Consider the following 26,965-nt stretch of genomic DNA (forward strand, 5'->3'; position numbering starts at 1 on the left):
ATTCTTCAATTGCATGTCTCCTCCTTTTTCTTTTGTATTTCATTTACGTTTTATGGTATGCACACCATTCTTTTCATAACTGTTCTTTTTATTCATTGTGTTTGTGTCCTGTAGCTCTTTCTTTTAATGTGCGTGTGCACCAGCCCCCGAACTTTAGCGTTGTTTCTGGGCAAGTTGATTGATTGATTGATTGATTGATTGATTGATTGATTGATTGATTGATTGATTGATTGATTGATTGATTGATTGTATATATTTCGCAGAGTTCATCTTGGGCTAAATATCTCTGGCCATTCACCCCTGGCATGTAGTCAAGCGTCAACGAGCGTGGAGCAACCTCCGTTCCGGCCCTGTCATGTTAGCTCAGTGGCTATGTCCTCACGTTGAACACGAAGTCACGCGTTCGATACCGCCGCGACGCCCGCATTGCGATATGGGCGGAATTCAAAAATTCTCGTGTATCGTGCATTGAGTGCACATGAAAGAACCCCAGGTCAGCAGAATTTATCCGGTGCTCATCAGATCGGGGCTTTGACACCCGTAAAGCAGCTGAAATTAATGTTTTACGCCTCTCCCGCCCCTCCGTTCCCCTACATTTGAATTTAACTGCTACGGCAACGGCCACTGAATTTATATTTGTTGCTTGTAGCTACTTTGCTGAAGTGAGTGCGCGCAAGTGAGTCTGGATCGCGTGTCCTGTTTACGGGCAATTAGGTTGCGACCACGTTCATGAGCTAGCGTATGAACGCTAGAAATGAGCCAAGACTGCCAACATTTATCAATTGTAACTGTGATCAGATGTCTCCGCGCGGAGCTGCAGGAATATTGTTTTAGCATTCGTGGTTTCCTTTTCCGCACAAAGCAACGTTCGGCAAGCGCGAAGATTACTCAGCGATCCTCATTGAAAAGTCTTTCTTAAAATGGCGTCTGTGCAACAGCCCCTTGCTAGCGCTCCTGGCGCGTAAGTGTGAGCACAATTTTCTCTCATTATATGCTTTTATTATGCAATAGAACAAACTACCGGAAGAATTTGTTGCCAATAAATATACAAATTTGCATATTTTTAGATACTGTGATAACTACGGTGGTTAGCAGAAATGTGAAACTCACGAACATGCAGCGCCATCTGTGCACTAGGCAAAGAAACAGCGCTGCACCTGTTCTAAAGAATGCCCGAGAAATGCAAAAGGGATTCGAGCAGCGCGGTGGTCGGTGAGGTGTTTCGTCGGTGTGATTTTGTTTTCTTCCTCTCGCTAATGATCACCGTTTGATAGCCAGGTAGCCTTCCATTGTCTCTCGCTCTCAAGAATGCCGCTGGCGCAGCTTGTCGTCTCAGCAACAATAGCGGCGAGGTAACCGGGTCAGCTGTGGGAAACGCGACTCCCACAGGTCCGCTACGACATGCAAGCCGAGTTCTTCCTGCGAGCCAAGGGCTCTTGAGTGCGGTGCCGGCTGAAAATATGCTCAAGAAACGCCGATAGCACACGCTGCATCCACGGGTGTGGGCCACGGCCACAATAGGATGCTCTTTGCTGGTAAGTGCACCTAGCGTCTACTGCGTTTTCTCTGCTGTAAGCCGTTCTCTTTCAAATACGATGCGGACTAGCTGAGCCGAAGCCATTGCGCGCGCAATTTTTACATGCATTGTTTACTGTTTACATCCATTGTTTTTCATACATTGCTCACATAATTTTTGTTTTCGTTGTGTTTGTTAAACTGTCGAGGGAAAGGGGGACAACACGAAATAATGTGTACCCGTTCGTGTATCGTCCAGTGACGCTAACTTTCCGTTCTGTAATTTGGTTTTCCGGCCCATTGCCGTTCGCTCATAAATATTGTGATTATGCTACTCTCCTAGCTGCTACATACTAGCGCCCTACTCAAGTCAAAATGTCACAGAATATGTGCTAAACAATAGTCCTATTTAATAATCCCGACATAAATTTATGACGGCGTTTGTGCATTCCATGGCGTTTCCGGTGCTGTACAGTAAACACGACATTCGGTTGTGCAAGAAAAACTTGGGTCGCTTGAAGCCGGCGCCTGGGTTTCAATGGGGCGTATCATTTTCACAGGAGAATTGACTTCCTCTCAGTTTCGAAAGACGGTTTCGCTTTCACAGTGACGCTTTCAACACGTCGATTTGACCGTGCCGCTTTGAGAATGCTGCACACTTCCCGTATACATTTGATATATTGCCTCGTGCTGTAAAGAAGTCAAACCCGTTCGGCACGCAGGCCCCGTTGCTTGCGAGGACGGTTACTTTCTCGGCGTAATCCGTCGCTGCTTTGCCGGCCGTGTCGTGACCGCCGAGCTTGCCTTGTAGATAAGCTGCAGGCTGGGCGAAATCGCGGCAATGCGGTTGTTGAGCAACTTGTGCACTTGATCGAGCTCAACAGCAGGATTGCTCAGGTATCGCGTGTAGTGCAGTTGTGGCCTTTTGCGTTTACCGGTTTAGCGAACCGATTTTGGTTTGCCACCGTCGTAGTTATGCCTCCAGGGGTTCCTAATGACAGTTTTTATAAGTTTCCAATGAAACACCACCGCGATATCAGACACTGACTGGTAAACGTTCTTTTTCTTTTGCTTATTTAACGGCTTTTCCTATTTGCCGAGAGTCGAAACCTGACCCAGACCCGGCTTTTTGTGGTATTGTGACAAATGTGATGGTATGAGTATTGGATCGCATATTTCTACGTCCTTGTTAATTTTTGATTGACATGTCTCAAAATTATTGCTATGCGTTCAGACTACGAAACGACTCATGAACGTTCAAAGTTTGCAGAAGCTTCATAATTTGCTCGACGGGCAGCTTTGTATTTGTAAGGCCCGTGTGCTTAATGAAGGGTTAAATAAATATGCAAACAATGAGCATGATGCGCAACTGTCAGCGTCGAAATAAAACCGTAATTTAAACGGCGTCGGACTAGGCTGTCTGTGTTTTCCAGCCTCCATCCGTTTTTGGGTGCATTGGTTCAAATGATAGAACAGCATTCCGAAGGACCTTAACACCACCGCAGTCTTATCACCACTGGCGATGATCTCGGAGACGAATACGGCGTCGTGCTCGGAAAAGCGTTTCGTCTTGTCGCTGGTGCTATTCCGGCCTGACGAGAGGTCTGCTGTTTGCCAGAAAGCGCGTAGCAGAGACTGGGCGGGAGAATTGCCGGCGTAAACCAGTTTTCCAGTGTCTCAGAGGGCGGCGGTCCGGCGTGCAGGAAAGCACCGTGGCGTGGTCAGTGCGTGGCCGCCGTTCCTGCGTCGCCCTGGACCGCAGACGCCAGTTTTGTGATCTGTGGTGCATGGCCTCCGAGATTCGACGGTGCGCGCTGTCTCGCGCGGGCGCGTCCCGATCTCGGAGGGCTTGTGTGACGCATAGTTTCCTACTAAAATCACTATAGGGGAACTCTGCCTCTGCGATCGTTCTAGTGTATGGCTTTGTCTGATCTTCGCGACTGTGGCTTCAGACGTATTTGTGTCTTTGTTTACTACGCTTTATCTGCCTTTATCTGCCCAAATTTTGAAGGATCGTACATTTCTAAGCGCAGAAGGCAATAGCACCCTGCGGACATGTGTAATTGCTGTGAACTGTGGCATCTGTACATGTGACGCAATATATTGTTGAAAATTTGTAAAATCAAAAGGCCGCTCGAATCCAAAAACACGAAGTTTAGGCAAGTCCGTGCACTGACCAACATTCTCGTCCTTATTGGCCATCATTGGTCCTTGCGCCAGAAAACTCCATTTCTCATTACTATCATCAGTATTCTCGCGCTGGCCGAAGCGCCATGCTTACAGTTCCTGTAGACACTAGCACCGTAGTTCCCTGTAGTAATTATTGCAGGAAACTCTTTCTTTTTAACTTGTGACGAACACAAGCGCCACGTTCTGGGTGGCTGATGTGCTAGTAGCTCCAGTGACGAATGCAGGCACCGGAGTAACGATGTTTTGATTTCTTGCTATTCTTTACTTATATACATTGGCGTTCTCCTTCCGCGACATGCGTGGTCGGTTGCCCTGTCGTTAGTGGCTATTATTTGCAGAGACGCAAGCGATTTAGGTACAAGGTTACGCAATCGAGCACCGGTGACATTGTAAAGAATTCGACAGGTTATTTGATTTAAATGAATATGAGAGCTTGTAAAAAGGAAATATTAGGGAGCGGGGCGCCTTCGTTATGTCACTCCTGTCTTCGAAATTATTGACCCTCTTCGCGGCGATCCCGTAGGCGATGCCATGTTTGATCACGTGGCGACGTGTCCATTACTTGCCTCAACTGCCTCCATTGTATCTGCGTTTACAATGGGTGTTTATGACGCCGGTGCAGCTTAACAAGCCTCTGTTTCGGGAGATATCGTAGACGGTGACTGGGTGGTCGACGCGAAGCTTTGGCCACAGCTTCAGAGAACATGCAAAAGCGTTTTGGATGCTTTAAGTCATGTCCAAACGGTGCGAGCAACGTATATGGTGCTTGTTTTAAAAGCGAGGCTAAATATGTATTCCAGGCTATCCAAACTTTCCGCTCATGAATTGAATCAGGATTAGTGTGTTTTGCTCTTCGTTCTTTATTTGGCAAATGTTTTGAAGCAGCGGCTTGTCACATTTCTGACGCAGTAAATTTCCTTGGTGCGGTAACTCTCTGATTATTTCTGCCTAATCGCTGGTGGGCGTGCTCAGTTCCGATAGATTTGCTCTTGCTGCACGCAAGGCTTGAAACTTAGCCAATTTTACATTGTAATGCCTTGTAGCAAAGATGTATTATCGCTAGTAACTCGCTTACTCTTGTGGTCCGTCACGAAACATTCAGCTTTGACCATTCGTGCGTTATCGGTGTAGTCCGCCATTTATTGTGTGTATATGGTGCGCATATATTAAAGTGTGATCCCATTATGTTGGCGATAGAGTGGGCGTAAGATTCCGTGCCAGTTGGGGTAGATGTATGTAGATGCTCTGCGCCAAACGTGCGATGACAGGAAGCGGCGCTACTTCCTTTGTCATTGTTTAACGAGCGGTACTCACTCTTGCTGATGTTCCGGGGCTGAAGCACCTTCTTTTAACGTTCAAGATACAACGCTGGCAGATGAGCATATTTGTGTATCCTCGAAGAAAGTAGTATTTCTAGAAATGGGGGGGAGGGGCGGTAACACGTAACGACAGTTGCAGCAACGGTCGGCGAACTTGGCTTCACAGATTCATTCCATTCCTTAAATAATACGCCAGTCGCTATTTTTGCAGCCAACTACTGCACACGTCTTCAATCCACACGATTCAGTCCGGCATGATTGCAGCAGAGTGCGTTAGCAAAAACTCAGTTGCATTTCCAACAGCTGATCGCACAGATGCATTTCCAACAGCTGATCGCACATGTGCCAGGTGGAAGCGGTAAGCGTTTCCTATTTGTGCGCTGTCGCTGATGCAACATGCGGTGCGCCGGCGAAAGCGCCATCTCGTTTTTCTAAAACAAACTGCTCCGCGAAAAGGGTCAATGCTCCGTCACTGAGGAAAATTGGAGATTCTAGAGAACATTCAGGGAAAGTTTCACCTTTCTCCTTTTGCCTTAATCTTTATCGACGTTAACACATAATGATATGTCAAAACTGGACAATGGTTCCTACTGCTGCTACTCGTCACACGTAAAAACGGAAGACTTGACTCTCCTGCCATTACGAACAAATGTCTCAACACTTTAACACAGTGGCAACTTAAGTGCAGCAGTACCACAAACTGTTCAACTCATTCGGTGTGCCAAGGTTCACTGTGGATTCGCATCAAGTGAGAGCATGCAGTGTAATGAGCGCTCACAGTCAGCGACTCATCCGGGGCTGTGGGGCTCAAAGCTTGAGAGCTGAGAAACTTGAGAAACAAGCTGAGGATCGCGCAACGAGCTACGTAATTAGCGTAAAATTGTATAAGTGTAACGGCACGATGCTTGGAAGTGGGCACTATAGATGAGAGAACAAACGATTCCATAATTGTTGAGATTACAGGGGCACTATGAACAAGCGTTTATGCTCACGCGGAACAATTGGCTGGCGAAACATGTCAGGCTAATCCCGCCTTGCTGCAACACCACACTAAATTGGTTTAGCACTATGAGTGTCGCAGTGGAAAAAAAGTGTGTGTGTATGTAGGAGGCCGGTCACACACACACACACACACACACACATATATATATATATATATATATATATATATATATATATATATATATATATATATATATATATATATATATATAATCTGCTTCGGACCACCGTCAGTCGCACGCATTTCACTCCTCGAAGAGGCAGGACGTGTGTCAAGTGAGCTCCTCGCAATGAGCTCGCAATGAGCTCCTTCGCAATGTGGTGAACGCGGTTTGAATCATGCATCCGGGACCTCAGTGAGGTGTGACGTAATGCTGATGTATTTCTCTTGCGTTTACTACAAAATCGCCGCTGACGTTTTGAAAAATATAAATATTTACCCTACCCTGTGGCACTGCGTGGAAAGTGATGAAGAGTGTAGCTGTACGATCGCAGCGCCAGGGTTCCCTTATAGTAATTTTCGTACGGAAATCAACGGAAAGCAGTGCGTCGTCGGTGCACGGCGTCCGGGCGTATAAGCCTTCGCGCCTGGCGCACGAACGAGAACCCTTCGTGCGTGTCACCGTTCTACGCGGTTAGAAGATGATGAGTGCGCAGATGCGCATGTGAAGGAAGACGCACGCGACCGTGTGCAGTTGGACACCTTAACCTGCGCCTCTGCGCACATCTTTCGGCTTCGATATCGTTCGAATTTGGTTTGTTTCTGTTGACAAATGTGAGAGGGAGTTCGTGGAATATTGTGTCGTGTAGCGTCCGGTGCGCAATGTCTAAACAGCGTCGGGAGCATCGAAGCAACAGTGACGAGGTAATTGTGTATACTATACAGCGCCGTTCACATAAACTCATAGTGTGGCTCTAACTGGATGTGGGCGCGGCTGTACTATATAGCAATTCCGTTTGAATTATTCACGTGCACGGAAAAACGTGACGGGTAACATGTATTCGGCATGGCTTTCAATTTTATCAGAAATGGAACACGCCAGTGGCCACGGCGCTCAGTCATTCTTGCTCCGTTGTGTATGGCGATGGTGTTTTGAAGTTTGCGTGTAATGGTGCGGTCGTTATCGTTCACGTAAAGAGTGGTGCCGTACGGGTGGCCACCGCCCATGCAGTCCACGAGCCGCAACTTTACAGCGCCGTAGCGCGCGGCATTTAATGCTTGCGTCGCCGTCAAGCGGTAATCATCGTCGCGTTTTGTTGCATACGCAGAGGTAACTGCAGCGATAAAGCCCGTGGTTGCTCGTCGGCGCTGCAATTTTAGGAGCCTAAGGAGAAATTCGTAACGACGATTTGACTGGTATATCGATGTTTGAAAAACTAACGCTCATCGTTTCGTAGGCGGAGATTTTGATGGGGTAGCGAATGAACCTTGCACTTTCACTTCCAGGCCCCGGCGCTATCTCTCTGGCGTCGCGGAATTGACTGCTTCATCACCCATTTGAGCATTTCTCGGGCAGGATGAGGTCACTGATAATCGCGATATTGGGTTTTCATTGGTTTTATAATCCAGCGAAGAATATTTTTTTCAGATTGTTAGGTATACTCGTGCGATATAGTGTAAGATGACGTGACTTCACAAGTAGCTGATGCGAGAATTTCAAAGGGACGTCACCAATCGCCCTTAGGGTTAGGTACAGTGCTCACGGAATGAAGCGGCGTCAGGGAGCGTTCAGTAGAACCCTGCATATGCGCCAAGTACTCGGGAATACTGTGTCATGTCGCTAGGAATCTGGCCACCAAAGGTGGCGCGGATACCGATCGAAGTGCACGCGCCAATATTACGTCGATGTGACGCGAAACGCAGCCGGTGGAAACAAAATTGCGCGCATTAGTCAGCCCTAAATTGGCGCGTTTCATTCCGTGAGCACACTCCATCCTGACATGCTAAACGTTGTCTCATGGCAAGACTGATGTAATCGCCAAATCTGGAATTCCACTCGACAACTCTAAATCTTTGTAGTGTCCCACTGAAGGCAGTGCGCTGTCGAGTTGTTGCTTAACATTGGCGATTCGCGTGACATGTTTCTCTCTCACGTGCTTGTTGTTAAAATTCTAATCAATACGTTGATTAGCTGTCAGCGGCGTTGGTCCAGTATCGCTCTTATTTAATTAAATTGTAAAGGTTAGCTTGTGTACTTATAGGGCGCCTTTGCCGGGCTATACGTCCTTCCTATGTTGGAGTCTTGTAATGAACTATGTTTGGGCAGCGATAACTAATATGCTATGGTGGTTCGATCGATCCTTGGCCTGTTTGATCGGTGTCTGTCGGCGACGCCTGTACATAGAAAACGTGTAATTGACAACTTGCCTTGGTTGAAAGGCCACCTCAAGAACTTCGAAAGATAAAAATGACCTTGTTTATTGCACCACGATATTATGATGCTTTTAACAACTCTAAAGTGCCGTGGAATTGAAGGTAGCAGGTGCTGTGTGTGGTGTCAGCGTTGCTATAGAGGAAGCCACTTAATTGTGAAATAAAGAAAAAGATTGAAAAAAAAAAAAAACGTTTTCAACAAGGATTTTTGGCTGCCGCTCGCGGAGGGCCGCCAGCTGCGCTGCAGCCTAGTAAATGTATAGACCTACATGTTGAACCGCGATCTCGCTGCAGTTCGGGAAACAGGCCTCTTCGTTGTATATATTCGCAAGCGCCATATATATATATGCACACCTTTTAGGCGGTGGTATATATAAACGAAAGTAGACGTTCTCTATGAAGAACGCTCCCTTCACGATTATAACGAACGCCCGGCTTCCAAAACCACGTACTCCCCCCACCTGTCCCTGTTTTAGGGCTCTTTCGCGAAACTAACGAGAGAGGAAGGCTTTTCAGAATCTAGTGGCCGCTGGACAACCGGCCATTCGGGGCGCGGTGCATCCGGCTGGCGCAGACGACTTTCTTTCTTTCCTTCCTTCTTTCTTTCTTTCGGGTCTGCACGTTCTGCGCGCTTATGCTACCTTTCATGCATAGCAGGAGCAACGGCACAAAGCAGCTAGGGCTCCGTGCGAATAGTAGTTTTTTCATGCCGAATCGAATACGAATCCAATAGTGTCAGAAGCGAGTCGAGTCAAATATCAAGTATTTTTCGAAAACATTACGGACATTCTACATCGATAATATCAAACAATTTGGTATTCACAACATTAGAAAATTCTTATCATTACACTGCACATTATAGAACAGGCTTTGTTTTAAGCACAGAGAGAACATTAGGCACAATTAAGCAGTTCGTTCGCGCGCTCGGTGTTCTTCGGACATAAGTGGTCGTGCATTATCATATGAAGCTTAGAAAGGCAGCCTTGGTGGCATGGTTAGTATCTGTGTATACGTGCGCGACCAAATCAGAAATGCGTGCTGTCTGCTGCATCTACAAAGGGCACATGTACCAAGCACTGCCCACTGGTAATGGCGGGTCTTAAACGCACGCACGCACGCACGCACGCACGCACGCACGCACGCACGCACGCACGCACGCACGCACGCACGCACGCACGCACGCACAAACGCAAAATACATTCTGTTGCGAATGACTGTGTTCATAGCCGGAAAAATCTGGGTCTGACTTTCTGAGCGACGCAGCGTGCCCTTGTACATTATATCCACTATAGATGGAATAAACTTTATCGCATTTTTGCTGCAATTTTATTCGATAGTGTGCAGAGGACGACGTGAATATCCGAAAACTATTTTAAGATATTCGGATCTCTTAACATTCAATATTTGATTCGAGAACCAAATCGAATATTGGCTATTCCATGCGAACACCAAAACGGATAGGACAGTGTTCGATTCGTTATTCGAAAGTTTGTAATATTCCGACGCCCCCACTACTTCTTTCACCGCACGCATTCCGACACCCTCCCGCGCACGCACACACCAAAATACGCTTCACTTCTAAAACCAAGGTCTCTCGATCTTCGTTTCATAAGCTCTGCGTCATTTAATCCGATGTAAATGGTAAATCTCCTACTTTTCTGTCGCAAAGCATGGCCTAATTATTGCTTGGAAGGCATCGCATATCTGAACATAATATTCAGCACCGAACAGCGGACGCGTGTCGGCGACCAGCGCCCACAGCGCACTGCTTGCGCTCGCCACCGAAACACTGTAGGTCGCACACTGCAAACACAGAGGTGCACAAATGATGCGTGATTTGAAGTAAGCTTACGTGCACGTGTTCTAGTTATTCCTTATAAAGCGTCGCAGATATAAAGCGAATACACTGCGAGCCGGACTGGGACCGCGCTTTACACTGTAAACTGATTTGCACCCTTAAGGATTATTAAAGGTGCAAATCAGTCTATAGTTAACTCTATACCCGTAAGAGTGTAAGAGTTATTAGGAGTTAGTGTAGAGATTATTATTGTTATTATTATTATTATTATTATTATTATTATTATTATTATTATTATTATTATTATTATTATTATTATTATTATTATTATTATTATTATTATAGTGTTATTAAGAGTTGGTAGACTGTGTAAGAGTTACAGGCAGAAAGTACACTTAGGGGGGCAGATTGGTTTGCAGTGTATACTTGCATAGCTTCCGCGGCGTTGCTTGCTAAACAGGAAACCAAGTACGGGAAAGTACAGGAAGTGTATATAGTACAGACGTAGCGCCGGCAGCAGGTTTTATTTTGGGAAAGAGGAGCGCACATTTCTGATGCGAATCTCTGCTTCCAATTTGAGAGTACTCCATTGAAAATTTTTCATGGTGCCGACAGCCCATAGGGTTGGCTGCTTTCTCCTCTTTTTTCTTTTTCTCAATTTTTTTTAAATTTCCGCCGTACCTATGGCTGCTAACAGGAGTATTCATAAACATTATATGCTGCTTCCCGAAAGGTTGCTTTTTCTGCTGAATCACCTTCTCATAGAGCTAGTATAACAGCTATACTGGCGGACAGCAGAGGTAAGATAAGACAAGAATGCCGCTGTCCTTTCTGGTATTGTTCGAGAGTGCTTGGCACTCACTTTCAAGTACTGAACCGCAGCTTATTGTTACTCGAAAAATGAAAAACACTGTCAATGACTCCTTTTACTGCTCACCAAAGTACTGAAACTTCGTAGGCAGCAACTAACATTGAGGTCAGGAAAAGCGTATTGAGCAGTGGCAAACACGACTCACGTTCAGATAGAGAGAGCAGCATTGATTCAGGGCAACACCGCTGCCTCACGATGTACTGCGCAGGATGTAAGACTGACGTGGATATTAATTTCATTTGTTTTCCTTTCTATCTTCCGTGTAGCGTTTTCTGTCGTTATCTTTCTGTACATACATTGGGTCGCCCTACGGGGTGGGGTGCCAGAGGTTTGGTGCAAGGCCTATCAGCACTAGGCAATCTGTACGAAATCATGAAAAGTGCACGCGAACACGAACTTTGACTCCTGACCGGCGATCTCTTGTCGTAGGGAGCACATATCAACGTTTCGAAAGAAGCACGAGATTACAGCGTGGCCACTGATTGGAGAATTTTCGCTTGTAAAAACAAACCTGGGGCAACGAGATTACAGAGAAAGGGGAAGGACCTCGGACTTTATGGGCAGAGTGAAGGCGTAAGCTGATCGTCTGCCGTACCATGTTCCAGAGAACATCTATTTTTGGAGAAAGTTGGTAGTTGCGACCTCGGTGTTAGCACTTGATTTGCCGTGTTTTCGCCATTGGCACTATTTTTGTCTTGCAATCTTCCGTTCTCTGATTTTGGTTTGGACAGGTTCGGGCCGCGCGTTTCAGCTTGGGAAAACTTCTCAAGGTAAGCGCGCTGTAGGCTCTTAAGGACGCATTTTTTTTTTTTTTTGCGGCAGATGCTTATTCGCGCCGTCTGCGACGAAATTTTCGTGACATGTATGTTGTAGCATGCATGCTTTACAGAGGTGCACGAACAATTTAAATGAGCAAATATTAGTTCATTGAAGAATTCAAGATTAAGCCTAATCCATGTACAGTGCAGTCACGCTAGGTATAGCTGTCCTAAGTACGCGCGAAATGTATTGGCATTGCACTGTACTAACAAAATCGTTCGTGCTACTTGAGCCAATGATTTGTATACTTGGGGCACAAGTGTATTCGATGGCACCCCTTTTGAGGATGCTTATGTCGTAACTGGTGCCTGGCCTTCGATTTCGTCTGGCACCCCTGTGGCTGACTTCCCATTTCGAAGCACCTTTACGCTGGCACTTAAAGAAAGCGAATTCAGTGAGCTTTCGCTGTGCTAAATTCCAATTTATTGTGTAGTATCACGCAGTTTCCAAAGGGATCGCATCGCGCATGCAATAGCATTACATGCGTGCCGCTGATTTCCTCTTTATATTTTCTTGAATGGCGCATGCATGTTGAAACAAGCGGTATAACCCTGACAGTCGCTGCGACGCTGAGCGTGAATTGAGCTGTATTCTGTGTCTGTGCGGCTGACGCTTTTCTTCAAGCCTTTTCCCTCGCACCGAGCGGCAACACGAAACACGACCTCCGAAATGTTCGGCGCGTGCCGCCCGATCTCGGAGGTAATGTATAGGTCGCTTTGTTAGACTTGGAGCTACACAGCACCGCTGTGGCGCTCTAGACGCAAGTGTGGGAGCGTCTGTACGAGGCAGAGCGTCCGTCTTGCGCCGCTTATATGGCCTACCGCATGGCGCGGCGTTGTGGGAGTGGCCTTCGGTATCAAAATAGGCACGCAAGGCGGAGGGGAAAGAATACGCTGAAATAGCGAGAACATGCTGGTGGTGAGCGCACGGCGGTACGAGCGAGAATGTTTGTGAGTCGTTAAGAGAACGACCGCTGCGCATTATACCTGCGAAGGCGCGCCTGGAATCTTTGTTGCTGCCTCTAATGGCCGATACATGTACGCGTTCGCTCGATTCTCGCTCGTGTTAAACAGGGTTCTGAGCTGAATGGATGTGAAGGGATGCACTTTTGTGAGTTTCTCAGCTCGAGGAAGGCTTACTAAGCATCGGTAAGACGTTAACCGAATGTAGCGGTAAAGTTAGGCGCTTGTAATGAATGTTGGTGCGGAGAGTCAGCTCGGGCATCTTAACTTGTTCCTTGAGTTTCCTCGTACTTCGAGTTTGTCCGTGAAAACTTCCCGTTCGTGTTACTAACAGTGGATGTTTCTTTCCTTTTTATGTTTTATTTCTCTAATTAGGAGTTGCCTGGGAACACTCCCCAAGTAGGCATCGCACTGTGTAAATTATGTTCACAACTGACCCGCACTTTTCTCTGAGGTTGACGGCACGTAGAAGTACGTCGGTTTGAATGCTAATTAGGTGTTCTATTTGAGTGCAGACAGTATACTGTGCAGCACCGTCAATGATGTGCGACTATATCTACAGAGGGAAAAGTGGAGAAATTTGCTGTTAGGAATCTTGTTATAAATTCCGAAAGGAGCAATGGATTAGGTCTCGGCTTTGTAAATAATTTAATACGCGTGTATTGACCCTTCTCTTGAAGCAGTTTGCTCTGGAGAAACGAGATGGCGCTTTCGGCGGCGCGCCGCACGTTGCCTCGGCGAAAGAGCAGGAATACGAGACTGTTACCGCTTCTGCGCGCGCAGCTGTCGGAAATGCAACTTGGTTTTATCTGACGCAGTGTCAAAAATATGGAGCACTGCAGTAAAGACGTGTGCAGTAGTTACCTGCAAAAATTGTGGCTGACATATTAAGGCATGAAATGAACCCAAGTTCACGGACCGCCGCTACACAAGGACTGCATCTGTTGCCGGCTCTTCGCGATGCACGGCTTCCCTTGAGTGTGTGTGTGTGTGTGTGTGTGTGTGTATACATATATATATATATATATATATATATATAAAGACTCATCCATCAGCGTAGTATCGCTAACTTCCAAAGAAAGTTCATCAACCAAAGACCAGCAACAGTGCGTACCGCTCGTTACACATTGGCAAAGGGAGTAGTGCCGCTTCTTGGCATGTAGTTCTGCACACGTTATCTACGTACATCCACTCCACATCTCACGCGCTAACATATGCCCTCTCTATCGTCAGCGTATCGCATATAAGTGAATGGTTGCCCTCTTGAATCAATACGCCGAAGCATGGGTGACGGCGACTACACCGAGAGCACATTAATGTTCGAAGATGAAAGTTTCGTATCGCTCCACACAGTAAGCGAGGGACTATACAAAAATGCCTATTAACATTATTTAGAACTTCTGCCAACTTTCTATTTTCTTTACTGACAGCGTATTTATATTTACATTCGGGTAACATTTGTTCATACACTGTCAAAATGCTTCGTTCTTACTTTCTTTCTTCTTTCTTTCTTTCTTTCTTTCTTTCTTTCTTTCTTTCTTACTTACTTACTTACTTACCGTTAACAGACTTTCTTCCTACTTTTGTATAAGGAATGTTTTAAGTACACCGTTAAGTCTTCCTTCTTAGTTTTGTATAAAGAATATTTTAAATACACCGTTAAGACTTCCTTGTTACTTTTGTATCAAGAATGTCTTAAGTACACCGCTAACATATCTTCTAGCTCTTGTCTAAATAACAACTTTAGTAATCCGTCAAAAGTCTCCTTAGTTTTGTGTAAACAATGTTTTACTATACGTCATCAAATTTTTTTTCTTTTTCTGAAGGACTTGTATCCTCAGTACATCAACAGCTCGTACTGTTTGCCGAAAAATGTTTAGGATGGAGAGTAACTTGAGAGTTTTTGATAAATTTTCTAACACACATTAATGCCGATACATGACATACTCGGGAATCAAGCTCTTTATTTGAAATCACAGTTCCAATCCAAGTCGGTGGCGAATTGTTGACGGAGTGCTACTAAAATGTTTAAAGAATTATTTTCGCAAACTGGTAGAACTAATCCTTTTAAAGGTTCTACTGGATTACGTGAGCGTGCGGTGACGTCAGCGCACTTAGAGAAAATTTGCTTGCGCTACACCACCTGACCGGTGTGATACTAATCTCTGTTGGGCACATATTTATTTTCCCTCTGCTGTCCCTGAACCCAAGTGCTTGAAGAAATCCAGCGCAGCCTAAACCGACAGCCCGGTAGTTATCTTCACATTCTAATGGAACGTGTTCTATCGTTTCCCTAGCTCTACCGCGCCAGGCACGTGCTTCTCCTTCCTTGGTGTACCTCGCTTGTTAACTACGCGTTCTAAGGCATCCCGACCTCGCTTCGAAAAGAGCTTCCCTTAGAGTTATCATAAATTTATTAGTTTTACTCATAGCTGGTTTCTTTTCCATTGCCGGCACGCAGAGCAGCCCGTGCACGAGCACCATCCGACGTTGTCGCGCGGAAGCGCCAGCTTTGCAACCTTGCTTCGTCGTACTACAGATGGCGCCGTCGGTTCACGCCGGCTTACTTTAGCCTTCGGGATTCGCAGTAGCTGGCTCGGACGTTCGTCTCGAACACCGCGCTGCTCTGCGTGGACTCGATGATAGGCGGCGACTCTGTCGCAGTCTCGTGGTGTCTAAGGCAGCCTCGATTGGTGGCGGGAATTACGTAAAAGCACTACTTGCGCTTACGTGGCGCGCAATCGCTTGCGTGGCAATTGTTGAAGCACCGGAATGGCTAGAAGCGATGCATTTGGTCGAGCGTAAGAAAAAGGTATTCTGTGTCAATCTATGGTATACCCTAGATTGCATTTCTCACGCATATATAAATGCGAGAGAAACACACACACACTCACACCGCTGTCATGTAACCTTACTCTACCACGTGACCGGCGTCCCACACTTAACATACGTTTTTTGTCACTGTGATACTCCTAATGCTTAAAAAAGCAGGAAAGAAAAAAAATACAATGCAGTGCGCGAAAATGTATGGTTATAAATGGTACAATACATGAGAACCTGAGTGTGTAGGTAGTACAAAGGGGAGTTCTCCACTTGTTCCAATCAATACCAATGGCATTTCGATTTAAAACGTTTACTTTACATTTCTCTTTAGTTGCGGGATTTTTCACTTGGCAGGAGGAGGAATAAAGCAGTATCGTGTTGCTCCGAGGCTTCGGACCTCCGGCCCTTTAGCGAAACATTCTTATCCGAGCTAACCAAATTTTAGGTGTGTATCTGACCGCTTTTGTGGGCCAATCCGGAAGATGGTGCAGTCTAAAGTAGACCAACCAGCAAAAAGAAAGAAACTCCGAAATAAAGTGTGTAGAACTGCATAAGTAACCATGACATAATTTCGCCTCATGACAAGCTGTTTTGCATCAAAGGCCGGGCGGGACCTTGAGGTCACACTTGTGATAGTACGAGGGTCCGATCGAGTGTGGTCGCGCGCTCCTGCTGGGGTTGCCACCAGAATACTCTAGACTGTTCTTTTTTTACTTCTGTACAACTTGAGTGCAAAGTAAACGTCCACTTTTAGAGACGCACATTGTGCGTCTCTGAAACACAAACGCACGCGCGCACACGTACACACTCTCACAGAGAGAGAGAGAGAGAGAGAGAGAGAGAATCGACATGGATAAGCATGCCGTAAAAGCAGTAACCGTTCACTGCGCAACGCTTCATTCATAACAACCACTCCGTAATCGAACCAAGCATGCTTCGCATTACATAGATGTCCACTGGAGTTGTCTGCTTAATTTTATTTTTCTCTGAAACTACTTTCCAGACTCGGCTTACGCACTAATGAGATGCGCGCTTGTTTGCAAAACATTTGCGCAGGCATCCTCAGCCGTATTTCTTTCGCACATTCTGCAAACAGTTTTAATGCAACTGCAATGTCTTTATTACGCGTCGTCGTTTCAAGTCTTGCAAGATCTGTGGACAACTGACTGTAGTGGGCTGCTGTGACAGTATGGTAAAATTATGTTGAGACAAATACATTTTTTCGTGGTTTCTATGTCCTTTGTCATGATTCTAACCCAATGTGTACTTAGCTAATTGTCGACAACAAAATGAAACCGACTGTGATTTTTTTTAACATACCAAAGTTATGATATCAAAAACTAAGATGATAAAAACTAAACCCGTAGTATCTTCCATGGTATATTTAGTGCAAGATTACTTAATTAGTGTTCTGTTCAGGTTTTAATGAATACCGCCACATTTCTTTTAAAATGTGAATACAAAACCATTTTCCTGCTAAGATCTGAGCTCCTCTCCTGTCTTTAACGAAATACTTCTCTTGAGCACTCATTTCAACTTGCACACTTATGACGGGCTGTTGCTTGTGCTCATGATGCGGTGAGTCTGCTTCATGTGATTTCAAGATCATTTCGCTATCTCTTGTAAAAAGTCAATATTGACGCAACTTACTTGACCATACACGAGTTATTATTTGTTTTCAGGGCATTCCCAATACAGCTCGGAGGCCATTGCTGGTGGAAAGCGACAGCACCTGTCAGAATTTAGCATGCCGGCCTGGTGCTGCAGTGCACGCCGTATCCGGGTCATCTTGGTCTGTTTCATCGCTTTCAACGTTGTCATACTGCTGCTTGCCGCCATCAATTCGGGTACGGTGTCTCGGGTGGGACGTGGTGGCGGGCTCTGGACTGAGCTGTGCCAACACTGTGGCGGCAGCGGCCATGACCGTGATGCTTCGTACCGAGACATTGCCATGGACATCTTCCACTTGCCACTGCTCGAGAACGCGGACATGGGCACACACTACTACCCACTCCCATCAGCTGGCAATCCAGTTGGCAAGTGGTGCTTCCGCCAGGGAACACTGCCGCTTGCCGACTCTGAGAAGGCTGGAAGGTGTCTATGTGCCAATGCCTACTATGGTGCTGATTGCGGGATTCCACAGGTGAGGTTGAATTCTTTCCTTGGTTGCTGCAGAGTGCACATGCGGAGTTTGAAAGCACGTGTAATTTGGGGGGTCTCGGGCATGCTCTTGGGACAAAGGAACGACAACACACTAGATAATACAAACCAAATGATATTTATTGCGCATTTTGTACAGTAAGCAAGCTAGCCGAATTACAATTAATAGAACATGCCAATGGGCACTGGCAAATCGACGAAGACTACCTCAGCGCCCAAGGATATCGAGCAAATGCATGTTCACCCCTGCCAAAGCAACAAAAGCTGAATCGCTCATGGGTGCAATCACGCGAACGGAGGCGCATACGAGTGAACGGGAAGGCGTCCGCGAGATGGTCCCGTGTGGCGCCCCGCCGAGTGTGCGCGCGGTCCATCCGCAAGCGCCGAGCTTCCGCAGTCAAAGATAGGCCAGTGCCTCTCGCACCTGAATATCCCCACCGTCAGGTGGTGCTAACAGCAGAACAATCGGACTGAGTGTTGACGTGCTATTAATTCAACTGGAAGTCATACCCATAGTCAAGCAACATAAATGTCTGGGTGTATACATAAATGAGGGAAAGACCCACTCAGGCATACATCAAGATAATAGAAAACTGAAAGGGAGGCAGAATGCAGCAATAATGAATCATAGCCTCAAAGTGCTCTAATAAATATGAGGTGGTGCGAGGAATCTGGAAATGACTAATGGTGCCAGCACTAATGTTCGCAAATACAATTCTGTGCTATAAATAAATATTATTGAGGTTGGAGATTAGCCAGAGGGCGGTGGGACAGCTGACTTTGGGGGTCCACAGTAAAACCACAAATGAAGCATTGCAAGGTGACATGGGTTGGGCTTATATTGAAGTTAGAGAAGCGCAGAACAAGATTGGTTGGGAAGAAATACTAAGCAACATGGATCAAAAGAAATGCCTGACTGAAGTGCACCAAGCGTGCACACGAGTTGAAGGTAAAGGTACAGGAAGTTTGCAACCAAGAGTGTTAGACAAGTGGGGGGGGGGGGCTCATAAAATGGAAGTGATAAAAACAGGCAGTACTTTGGATGCAAAACGATGGATACAAAAAATACCATGGAGATATTTTAAAACGGCAAGAAATAAATCAGGAGGAAAAATCTGTAGGATAGCGAAAAGGCCAATGCTTTGCTGTATAAGACCTGAGGTAACCGCCTGAGGGCAAGAAACGTACTGGAGCAAATGTCCGCCACAGGATGAGGCATGTGTGCTGCAACAAAAGCTCCGAATGACTCGGCACATCATATAGGAATGCATAGATATTCACCCAGTGAGACTGTTAGGGAGTGTCCCCCTTCCAGAAGTGTTGGGATTCAAAGACGGTTGAAGGATTAGCTGGTCAACAGTCAATATAACCGACAATTAGGGTATTGGTGGGAAAAGAGTAGGGATGAGATCACAGAACTAGTCATTGCTAGCGTAGGTAATGGTAAGATGTAGTGAGATAGGGCTTAAAAACGAAAGGTTAAGATTGAGATCAGATAAGCAAAAAGCTAGGTAGCAATAGGTGTAAAACCTGATTAAATCAAGCAGGCTAGGTGTTTATTTCTCCCTGCCCCATTTCAAAGGGGATGCCAATAAACATCACCATCATCATGACGCTTTATCTTGTAATACTGTGAAACCACCGGCGCCGCACATGCTACGTGGGAGAGCCGGATTCCAGGAGGCCTGAGAGCCATGCGGGGAAGACAATATCAAGGAACGCAAAAGAGTCTAGTTTCCCTAAAATTTGCAGCTGTTCAATTTGTGTCTGTAAATGAAACAAAGGAGCATATATGTATTTTGAAGCAGAGTTAGCAGCACAAATTTTTTGTGTTGACATAAGTTTTGTTGGTGATGATTGGGCAGTGGATGATTGCAGGCTTTACGTGTGGTTGTGCACAGCTGCTACCATAGTCACATGTTCGGCCATAGCTTTTCCATAGTGTAAAATAGACAGTGAAAAAGTTTTCAAGAACACGACTACTTATGTTTCTAGCTTCTTCTCCAATGCTTAATGAAGAGGAATTTCAGTATCTTATTTCCTAGGTGTCCAGGCTCCTGAAGAGTTCTATTTGTGGGTTACATGGGTATAAGTATGCAATTTAACCAGTGAGTTTTAGTATGACCATTGCATGTTCTGTTTATTTGTGGAGCAGTGAAGGCTGAAAGTGATGCAAAGTAAAGAGATTGCAAAAGTAATGTCTATTTAGCTTTCGTGAATGTCCTAGGGCGAAGCTTCTCAGGATCTTGTAAATCAAGTTTTGTCTGTCTGGCTGTTTGGTGAATGTAGGAAACGGTGAAGCTTTAATGTTTTAAGTTTGAGTGTGTTCAATGCAGTCATATTAAAACCTTGTAGTATGCTCACTTGAATCAGCTGTATGAAGTTAAAAAGAAAATTTAGCACTCAAGCCATAATCTTGCCACAAAATTTGCACAGGTCGTGTGGAATTCAAGCTTCCTGGAAGCGGGAACAAGGCAGGGTGCCTGGGTCCGGCGTCGAGCAAAACCTAGGAGGCTCCTCAGCATTTCCACAGTGACTGGACCAGCGCAACTAGACTTTCTGCGGCTTCAAATTGCTTACTTACGGCCAATTGTAGATGTGTTTGTCATTGCGGACAAAACTAACCGTTTGTTAGCCGACATAGAACGCACTTTTGGTGGTCAAGAGGAGTACACTAAGATTGTGTACCTGCCCCTTAACAACCGCAATAACTCAACAGCAACAGCAGAAGACATGCTGCAGCACCTCTTTTGGAAACGCCTCTCTGACTTTCGTCTTGATGATCTTCTCGTCTGGGCAGACCTTACCACAGTGCCACTAGCGGAAGTACTTCTCTTCTTGAAGCTTTACGATGGTTACTCAGAGCCTGTGTACTTGAATGTTCGACAGCTGGCATACAGTTTTCTGTGGAAGCAGAAGCCAGACTTGAAACTGGACAGCTTTGTGGAGCCAAATCAAAGATCACAAACTCCATTCATTTCAAGCTTTGCTGTCTTGAGTGTGTTGTGCCGATACAACTTGACTTGTGCAATGCCACCCAAGACAGACACTTTTAGTACAGCACAGCTCGACGCATTTACAAAAAACCATGGTTGGGCTATACAGCATTGGACATTGGGAACAAGTGAAGAGCCTTCTGGCTGGAATTGCAAAAACTGCATTACTTTTCCAGATTCTTCGTCATTGTTTCCCGAGGGCAGCATGAATGGATCTACAGTGACCAATGAAGAGTGGGAAATAACACTTCTGAAGAAATTGAAGGAGAATGGATTCAGCCTCGAAACTGTGCAGCCTGTGGATAAAAGTGATAAGAGGTACCTCGCACCCCGAATATTGTTGGAAAGGCCTGGGTCGCTGTGGTACTTAGTGCCACTCCATTTAAAAACTGAAAAGTGATGTGCTAACCAGGATTTCATTTTTTAAAGCTCACCTCTTTATAGGTAGCAAAGCTGAAAGCAAAACTGACTTTCGGAGATTACTTCTCAACTGAGAAAACTTTTGTCACTGACTTTTTGTTTGTCTTCACATGACATAATGTTGTGGTTTGCTGCAATAATGAGCATTTAGGAGGTGCAGTTTATCACTAGTGTTAGTGATACAGTGAATTTTCTTTGTCAATGTTGTGAGGTGCTTGGAGTTGCATAGAGAATTGCAGTTAAAGTTTGACTGCTGAAATGCCATTTTCTTGGCAGTGATACCATACATTTGAACAAGAAATGACAAGCTATCTTGTGTTACCTTCACAGTTGATTTCTTTGTTAGAAATGTATGCAAGCAAGTGTATTTGGAGCTCTGTAGTTGTGCTTTCTGATGAATTATCTTGATGATGTCTTCAGTTGGGCAGAGTCATATTTCTGCTTTAACTAAGGAGTGCCTTCAACTTGTGTGAGCTGCATGGAAGGTCCCTAGTGTGATTATCTGGTCATAGCAGGAGCATCCATGTTATCGTTCTGTGCACCGGTGAAACCAAAAATTGTTAAGTGTGATATATCTTACGTGAACACTTAAGTGCAGAGTGTTTTCTTGTTGCATTAGACCTATTGTGATAGGTGATTGTTGCCTGTCATTTAAGTATTGAGAAACTAGAATATAACACCAGGCTGCTGTGCCAGTGCTTCCCACCAACACATTATTCTTTCTATTTTTCATTGTGGCATCATATAGTCTGTTGATGTACTGTTATTTTGTCTTGCTAAGAATCGCCACCTCAATGACACTGTGACAGATATTTGGCATTATGGTTAGATGTTTGCAGTTTATCAGCATTTTCAGTCTTTTCCGTTTCATAAAAAATATTTCGTTTGCTTAAATGACACTGCAGTGGTGGTATAGCTGTTTTACATTTAAGTCAGATAATATGGGTTTTCGTAAATTCTGTGCTGTGGTGATATGTACTTACTTCAGACAACAGTAAGATGTGACTGCCTTATATGTTGAAGTCTTTCATACTGTAACATCCTTAATTGCAAATTTTCCCATGTCTTTGGAGAACACAAATTGTTTTTAAGGCCATGCTGCCAAAATATCGCATTTGTTCATTCGTGACTTCGCTTTGTACTATAAGCATTAGATTTTGACACACCAGTTTCCAAATGCATCTGTATGTAACTTGATTTTATGCTGCCTTGTTTGATGGCGGATATTGTATTGTATCTTGGCGGGACTACAGTAATTCATTTAAAATGGGTGTTTGTTATGTGTAAGATACATGCTTGGCTGAGCTGTTGCCAAAAAAAGGCTGTTTTACAGAAAAGTTTTATTTCTTACATAGAGGGAAGCATTTGAACAATAATGGGGTTCTAATGAAAACGTGTATATTCATAGAAAATTAGTGGGCTTACACCAACAAAATGACTACTTTTTGTTATTGGTAGCAAGGACAGAGATGAGTCTATCTTGTGATAGGGGGCATGTTTGTGACAGAAGTGAGACGAAAACATACCTCTGGGCTGCAGGATTACCCTTCATGAAGTTGCATTTATAAGTTGAGCATTTAATGGGATCTAGGTAACTTTATGGTGAATTCAGGAGTTAAAGGCTTCCTAAAGCAGCTAGAAAAAAGTATGTTTTGGGAACATGCAAAACTGAGTGGCTAAATAAAAGACTGCGAGAACTACAACCAAACTTTTATTTATAAACATGGCGTTTTGGAGTCGGACCAGCTCGTCCTTCAGGGGTGAGATGGCAAGGAGTACAGCAGTGCTTATATGTATTTGTGGTGGTTAGGCAGGCTTGCAGAAGCCTTGTGCAAACCTTGGAAATATAGAGCAGGAAAACAAGTTATTGTTGTTGTCCTATGTTTTTATCAAATGTGCCGCGACTGCAAACAAAAGGCTGCCTCTGATGGTTGTTTTCTGCGCAAGCTGGCCGAACGCCTGTCTAGCCACGACAAAGGCGCATAAGCACTGCTACAGCTTCTTGCCCATGCAGGAGCCGGTCCGGCTTTGAAACAGCGGCATTTAAAATATTGGTCGGGGTTTTCTCAGTCTTTCAATCGATTGTTGCCTACCAGACAGATGGGATGATCTGAGATAGGATATATCTGTTGAATATGTATCTTTTATCCTTAAAATAAGGTAATACTTGTTTTAGGGCACTTGTTATGCCACAAAAGGAGAAAACTTTAATATTAAAGTGTGGGAGGTCTTTGTATGAAACAGTCTTAGTTTCCTTTTCTAGCAGTATTAACATCTCAAAGACAAAATTGTGTATCCTCCAAGATGGAAGCTGTGGTGCCGAAGTTATGCTTATAGTCTCCTAGCTAAAAAAACAGGTCTATGTGTTATCTGTAGAATAAAAAGAACATGAGTAAATACGCCGATAAACTAAATTTCTTTGAATTTCTGGTAATATTCTTTAACCCAAGCTATTGTTTAGAACAACCCATGTCTCATTTTTGTCTTTAATGTGCAAATGAAAAAACAAATGTTTGATGTTACTTGTTCCAACTAAACAATTGTCTGTAGCAAACAAACCAAATTTAATTTCTGCACATCAGCGCCACACATACTCCACTTTATTGAATATATGTGACATTGTAACCTCTTGCTTTTTCCTGTACAGCAGTTGTGCAATATCTAACACAACCAGCAGGTTTTCATGAATTACACGTCTATTCTTGGCAAGTGATTGCTTCACACTTTGTCGACACCAGACCCACAATGGGCGAAATTGTTTGTTGGCATGTTTTATTGGTAAGAAATGACAAATTCTGTCACTCTAAACTGATGTTCCCCTACCTTCCTGAGCATTGAAAACGCATCCCTTCTGTGTATTTCTTTATGCAATATGTGTTTTGTTTTACAGGGCAGTGTAACTCGCGTTAATACTTTGGGGCAAGAAGTCACAGCTTTCTGTTATTTATGTATTCTTTGGTGTACTATGTTCACCATAGCTTAAAGGTTCATTTCCTATTATGATTTTTGGCATCAGCCGTTTTTCTTGCTACTGGTGTAACAAATGCTGTGATAGGAATTGTTAAGTTTGGGTGCTTCAGAAGCATAGAATTTGAACCCGGTTTTGGAGTACCTTTAATAGTGTTTTGCGTCAGGTTGTGAATAGTACATTCCTCATAGGCGGAAAGGGTCCCTTTGTAACAGATAAGTCTATTAGATCTGTGCAGTCTTCCCTGAGTCAAGTGTAGTAGGTGTTGTGGTCCTTGCACAATTTCAAGGCCAAGCATTCTCTGCTGGCTGAAGCTGGCCTTTGCCAATTGGTTGCCAATTTCAGGCCATTATACTGTTTCGTGAATATAAGAAATATATGCGTGTATAAGGAACAGCTTCACTTAAGTTCCCCTGATATTTACAGCTTGTAGCCATTGCATAAGAAGGCAGACGTACGCTGAGTGGTAAGTTGGTCTGTAAGCTGAGAAAAAGAAAGTAAAATACGTAAATCTGGGGCTTCTCTGGAGTGGGTTTCCATGATTTCGCAAAAAAAGCTTATACCTGGGACAGTTCCGTCACAGCACCAATCTGCTTTTTTTTTCATTGAATGAGTCTTTGTGCGTCACGCTTACCGACTGTTTGACGGCAGTGCCTTACAGATTCTGACGGCTGTGCGCTTGTGTATCTGCCGGCTTCATCGAAGGATGTCTTGAGACAGGTTGCATTGTCATGAGTAAATAATGAAAAAAATCAGTGTCAGGCTGATAGGAGTGCTTACGTAAATTCACACCACACCTCAGTGGTACCGATCTAGGCAGTGGAAGCGAGAGCTGGGAGCTAGCTAATAGGCGCCATAGCGCAGCAGTGCAATGCCGAAGGAAAAAACCTTCCCAGGACTTCTTGCACCGAAAATATCGTCGAGCATTGTAGGAACCGGGAACTCTAGAAAAGTGTAATTTTGGACTAGAACTTCCTTCCGTCTAGTCCTATGAAGTTGGCACAGTTTTGCAGGAGAACGGTTAACCGTGGTGATGGCGACGCGCTGTTGCTAACTCGTGAGGCGCAACGTGAATGGTATAACCAGTTCATCATTTTCAAGCCTCGGATCTCCTCTTCCGCCGTGACTTAATTCTAGATTGTTTACTTCCGCAAAGCAGTAGAAGTGAATTCACCATGCAGCCTGAGGTGGCTCTGTCCGACGCGACAAATACTATTGAGAAACTCTGCCTGAACTTGCCTAGTTCACGTTAACTGCACGAAAGTTTAATTACGGGGACTTTGCTCTCGCGTTGTCCCTTTTCCCGTTCGCATCGCGTGCGCTTGTCAGGAAGCGGTGTGCTGAAGGCAAACTTAAGGAATCGCACGACGCGCGGTAAGCTTGAAGAAATAGCCTTTAATTGGGAACTTTTTGCTGAGCAGGACGCCGTTGTCGTGCATTGGTAAACTGTGCGGAGAAAAATACCGGCATAAAGTCTGTATTGATCCTGCACGTACTGATAGTGTACAAGCATTGACCTCAGAGGTATACAGATAGGTACAGGTAGGAAGAGAGCTCGTGGAACAGGCACGCAATAAATGGTCTACTTGATGTGACGCTGAACCTATGTAATTGTGGTTTATACAGACTGCTGCGTCTCATATTGGCTCGAAACAAGCTTTCTCGAAAGGTATGAGGAAGTAATGAAGGCCCAGTTGTATAGTAAGTCCAAGTGGCTCCGTCGCCCTTTTGAAAAGCACAGGGGAAAGGCGGCAGGGTATGCTGCGAGTGTTGATCTAGTGGATTGTCCATTTACCGCCGTCGATGACAGGCTGGAGCAGTGCGATCGAGAGCGAGGCACGCTGGAGGCGCCTGCCTTGTTCTCGCTTGCCCCAGCCCAGCCAGTCGGCACTTCAGCAGCAGCCGGAATGGGCAGTCTCCTCGGTGGACACTTACAGAACACTTCCACATGCCCCCCCCCCCCCCCCCCCCCCACATCCTCCGGTTGCTTAGTGATGTGCGTTTCACAACGGGTTAACAATTCTGATCGTGCTCTTGTTACCGAGTGGCTGCGTTTTGCGTTCCATGGAGTACTTAAATCGTGGCACAGGCTTCGCGACAAATTAGCCGCAGGCTTAGCAGTATTCGTTATAGTAGATTTACGGCGACTACCGGCCGAATTCCATATTGTGCGAAAACAACTCTGTTCGAGCAACGTAGCGTGCATTGCTTTCGGCATGCACTTTTGAGTATTTTGAGCGATGATCGTTTCGCGAATATTCTGCTGAACGCTGAGATCATGCGGCTTGTTAAAACTGAACATTTAAAGCCGCATAGCTAGCTATTAGCGCTTAAAATTTGGGATCGTTCTTCAACGGAACTGCATTCACCGCCCAACTATGTACTGGTGTTACACAAACGTTCCCCGAAAACTGTAAAAAAGTGTCAGTGTGTGAATCTCGCATGCATAAGAGTATGCGAGAACTTCCGCTCATCTAAGGTCATAGACCCGCCCACCTATGCAAGGTCTACCTGCGAGTCTTCAAGCTTTTTGTCTTCGCGTTCGCTAAGCAGTGCTATTCGTACAAAGTGTTGTTCGAGCGAACCTGTTCGATCCTTGTCATCCTTGTACCTTTTAATGTTCATGTCTCTCATCATGTTTCTCGATTTCCTATTGTCTCTCATCATGTTACCGATCGTTAGCTTAATAGAACGTAAAATTGGACAGCAGACAGTTTTGAGCGAAAATTCCATGTTCCTGTCATAAAA

The 26,965-nt window shown here is 45.0% G+C and overlaps 1 protein-coding gene across 1 annotated transcript; it reads left to right on the plus strand.

Moving 5' to 3' along the window:
- Positions 1-1,144: 1,144 nt before the first annotated feature.
- LOC142585678 (beta-1,4-mannosyl-glycoprotein 4-beta-N-acetylglucosaminyltransferase-like) lies at positions 1,145-24,072 on the plus strand. Its single transcript, XM_075696622.1, has 3 exons — positions 1,145-1,535; positions 17,356-17,816; positions 20,270-24,072. Exons 1-3 carry the CDS (start codon positions 1,523-1,525, stop codon positions 21,227-21,229), a joined length of 1,434 nt encoding a protein of 477 aa, XP_075552737.1. The 5' UTR covers positions 1,145-1,522; the 3' UTR covers positions 21,230-24,072.
- The last annotated feature ends 2,893 nt before the right edge of the window (positions 24,073-26,965 follow it).

The sequence above is a fragment of the Dermacentor variabilis genome, chromosome 6 (genome assembly GCF_050947875.1).
Source record: "Dermacentor variabilis isolate Ectoservices chromosome 6, ASM5094787v1, whole genome shotgun sequence".
In the NCBI taxonomy this organism is placed as follows: Eukaryota; Metazoa; Arthropoda; class Arachnida; order Ixodida; family Ixodidae; genus Dermacentor; species Dermacentor variabilis.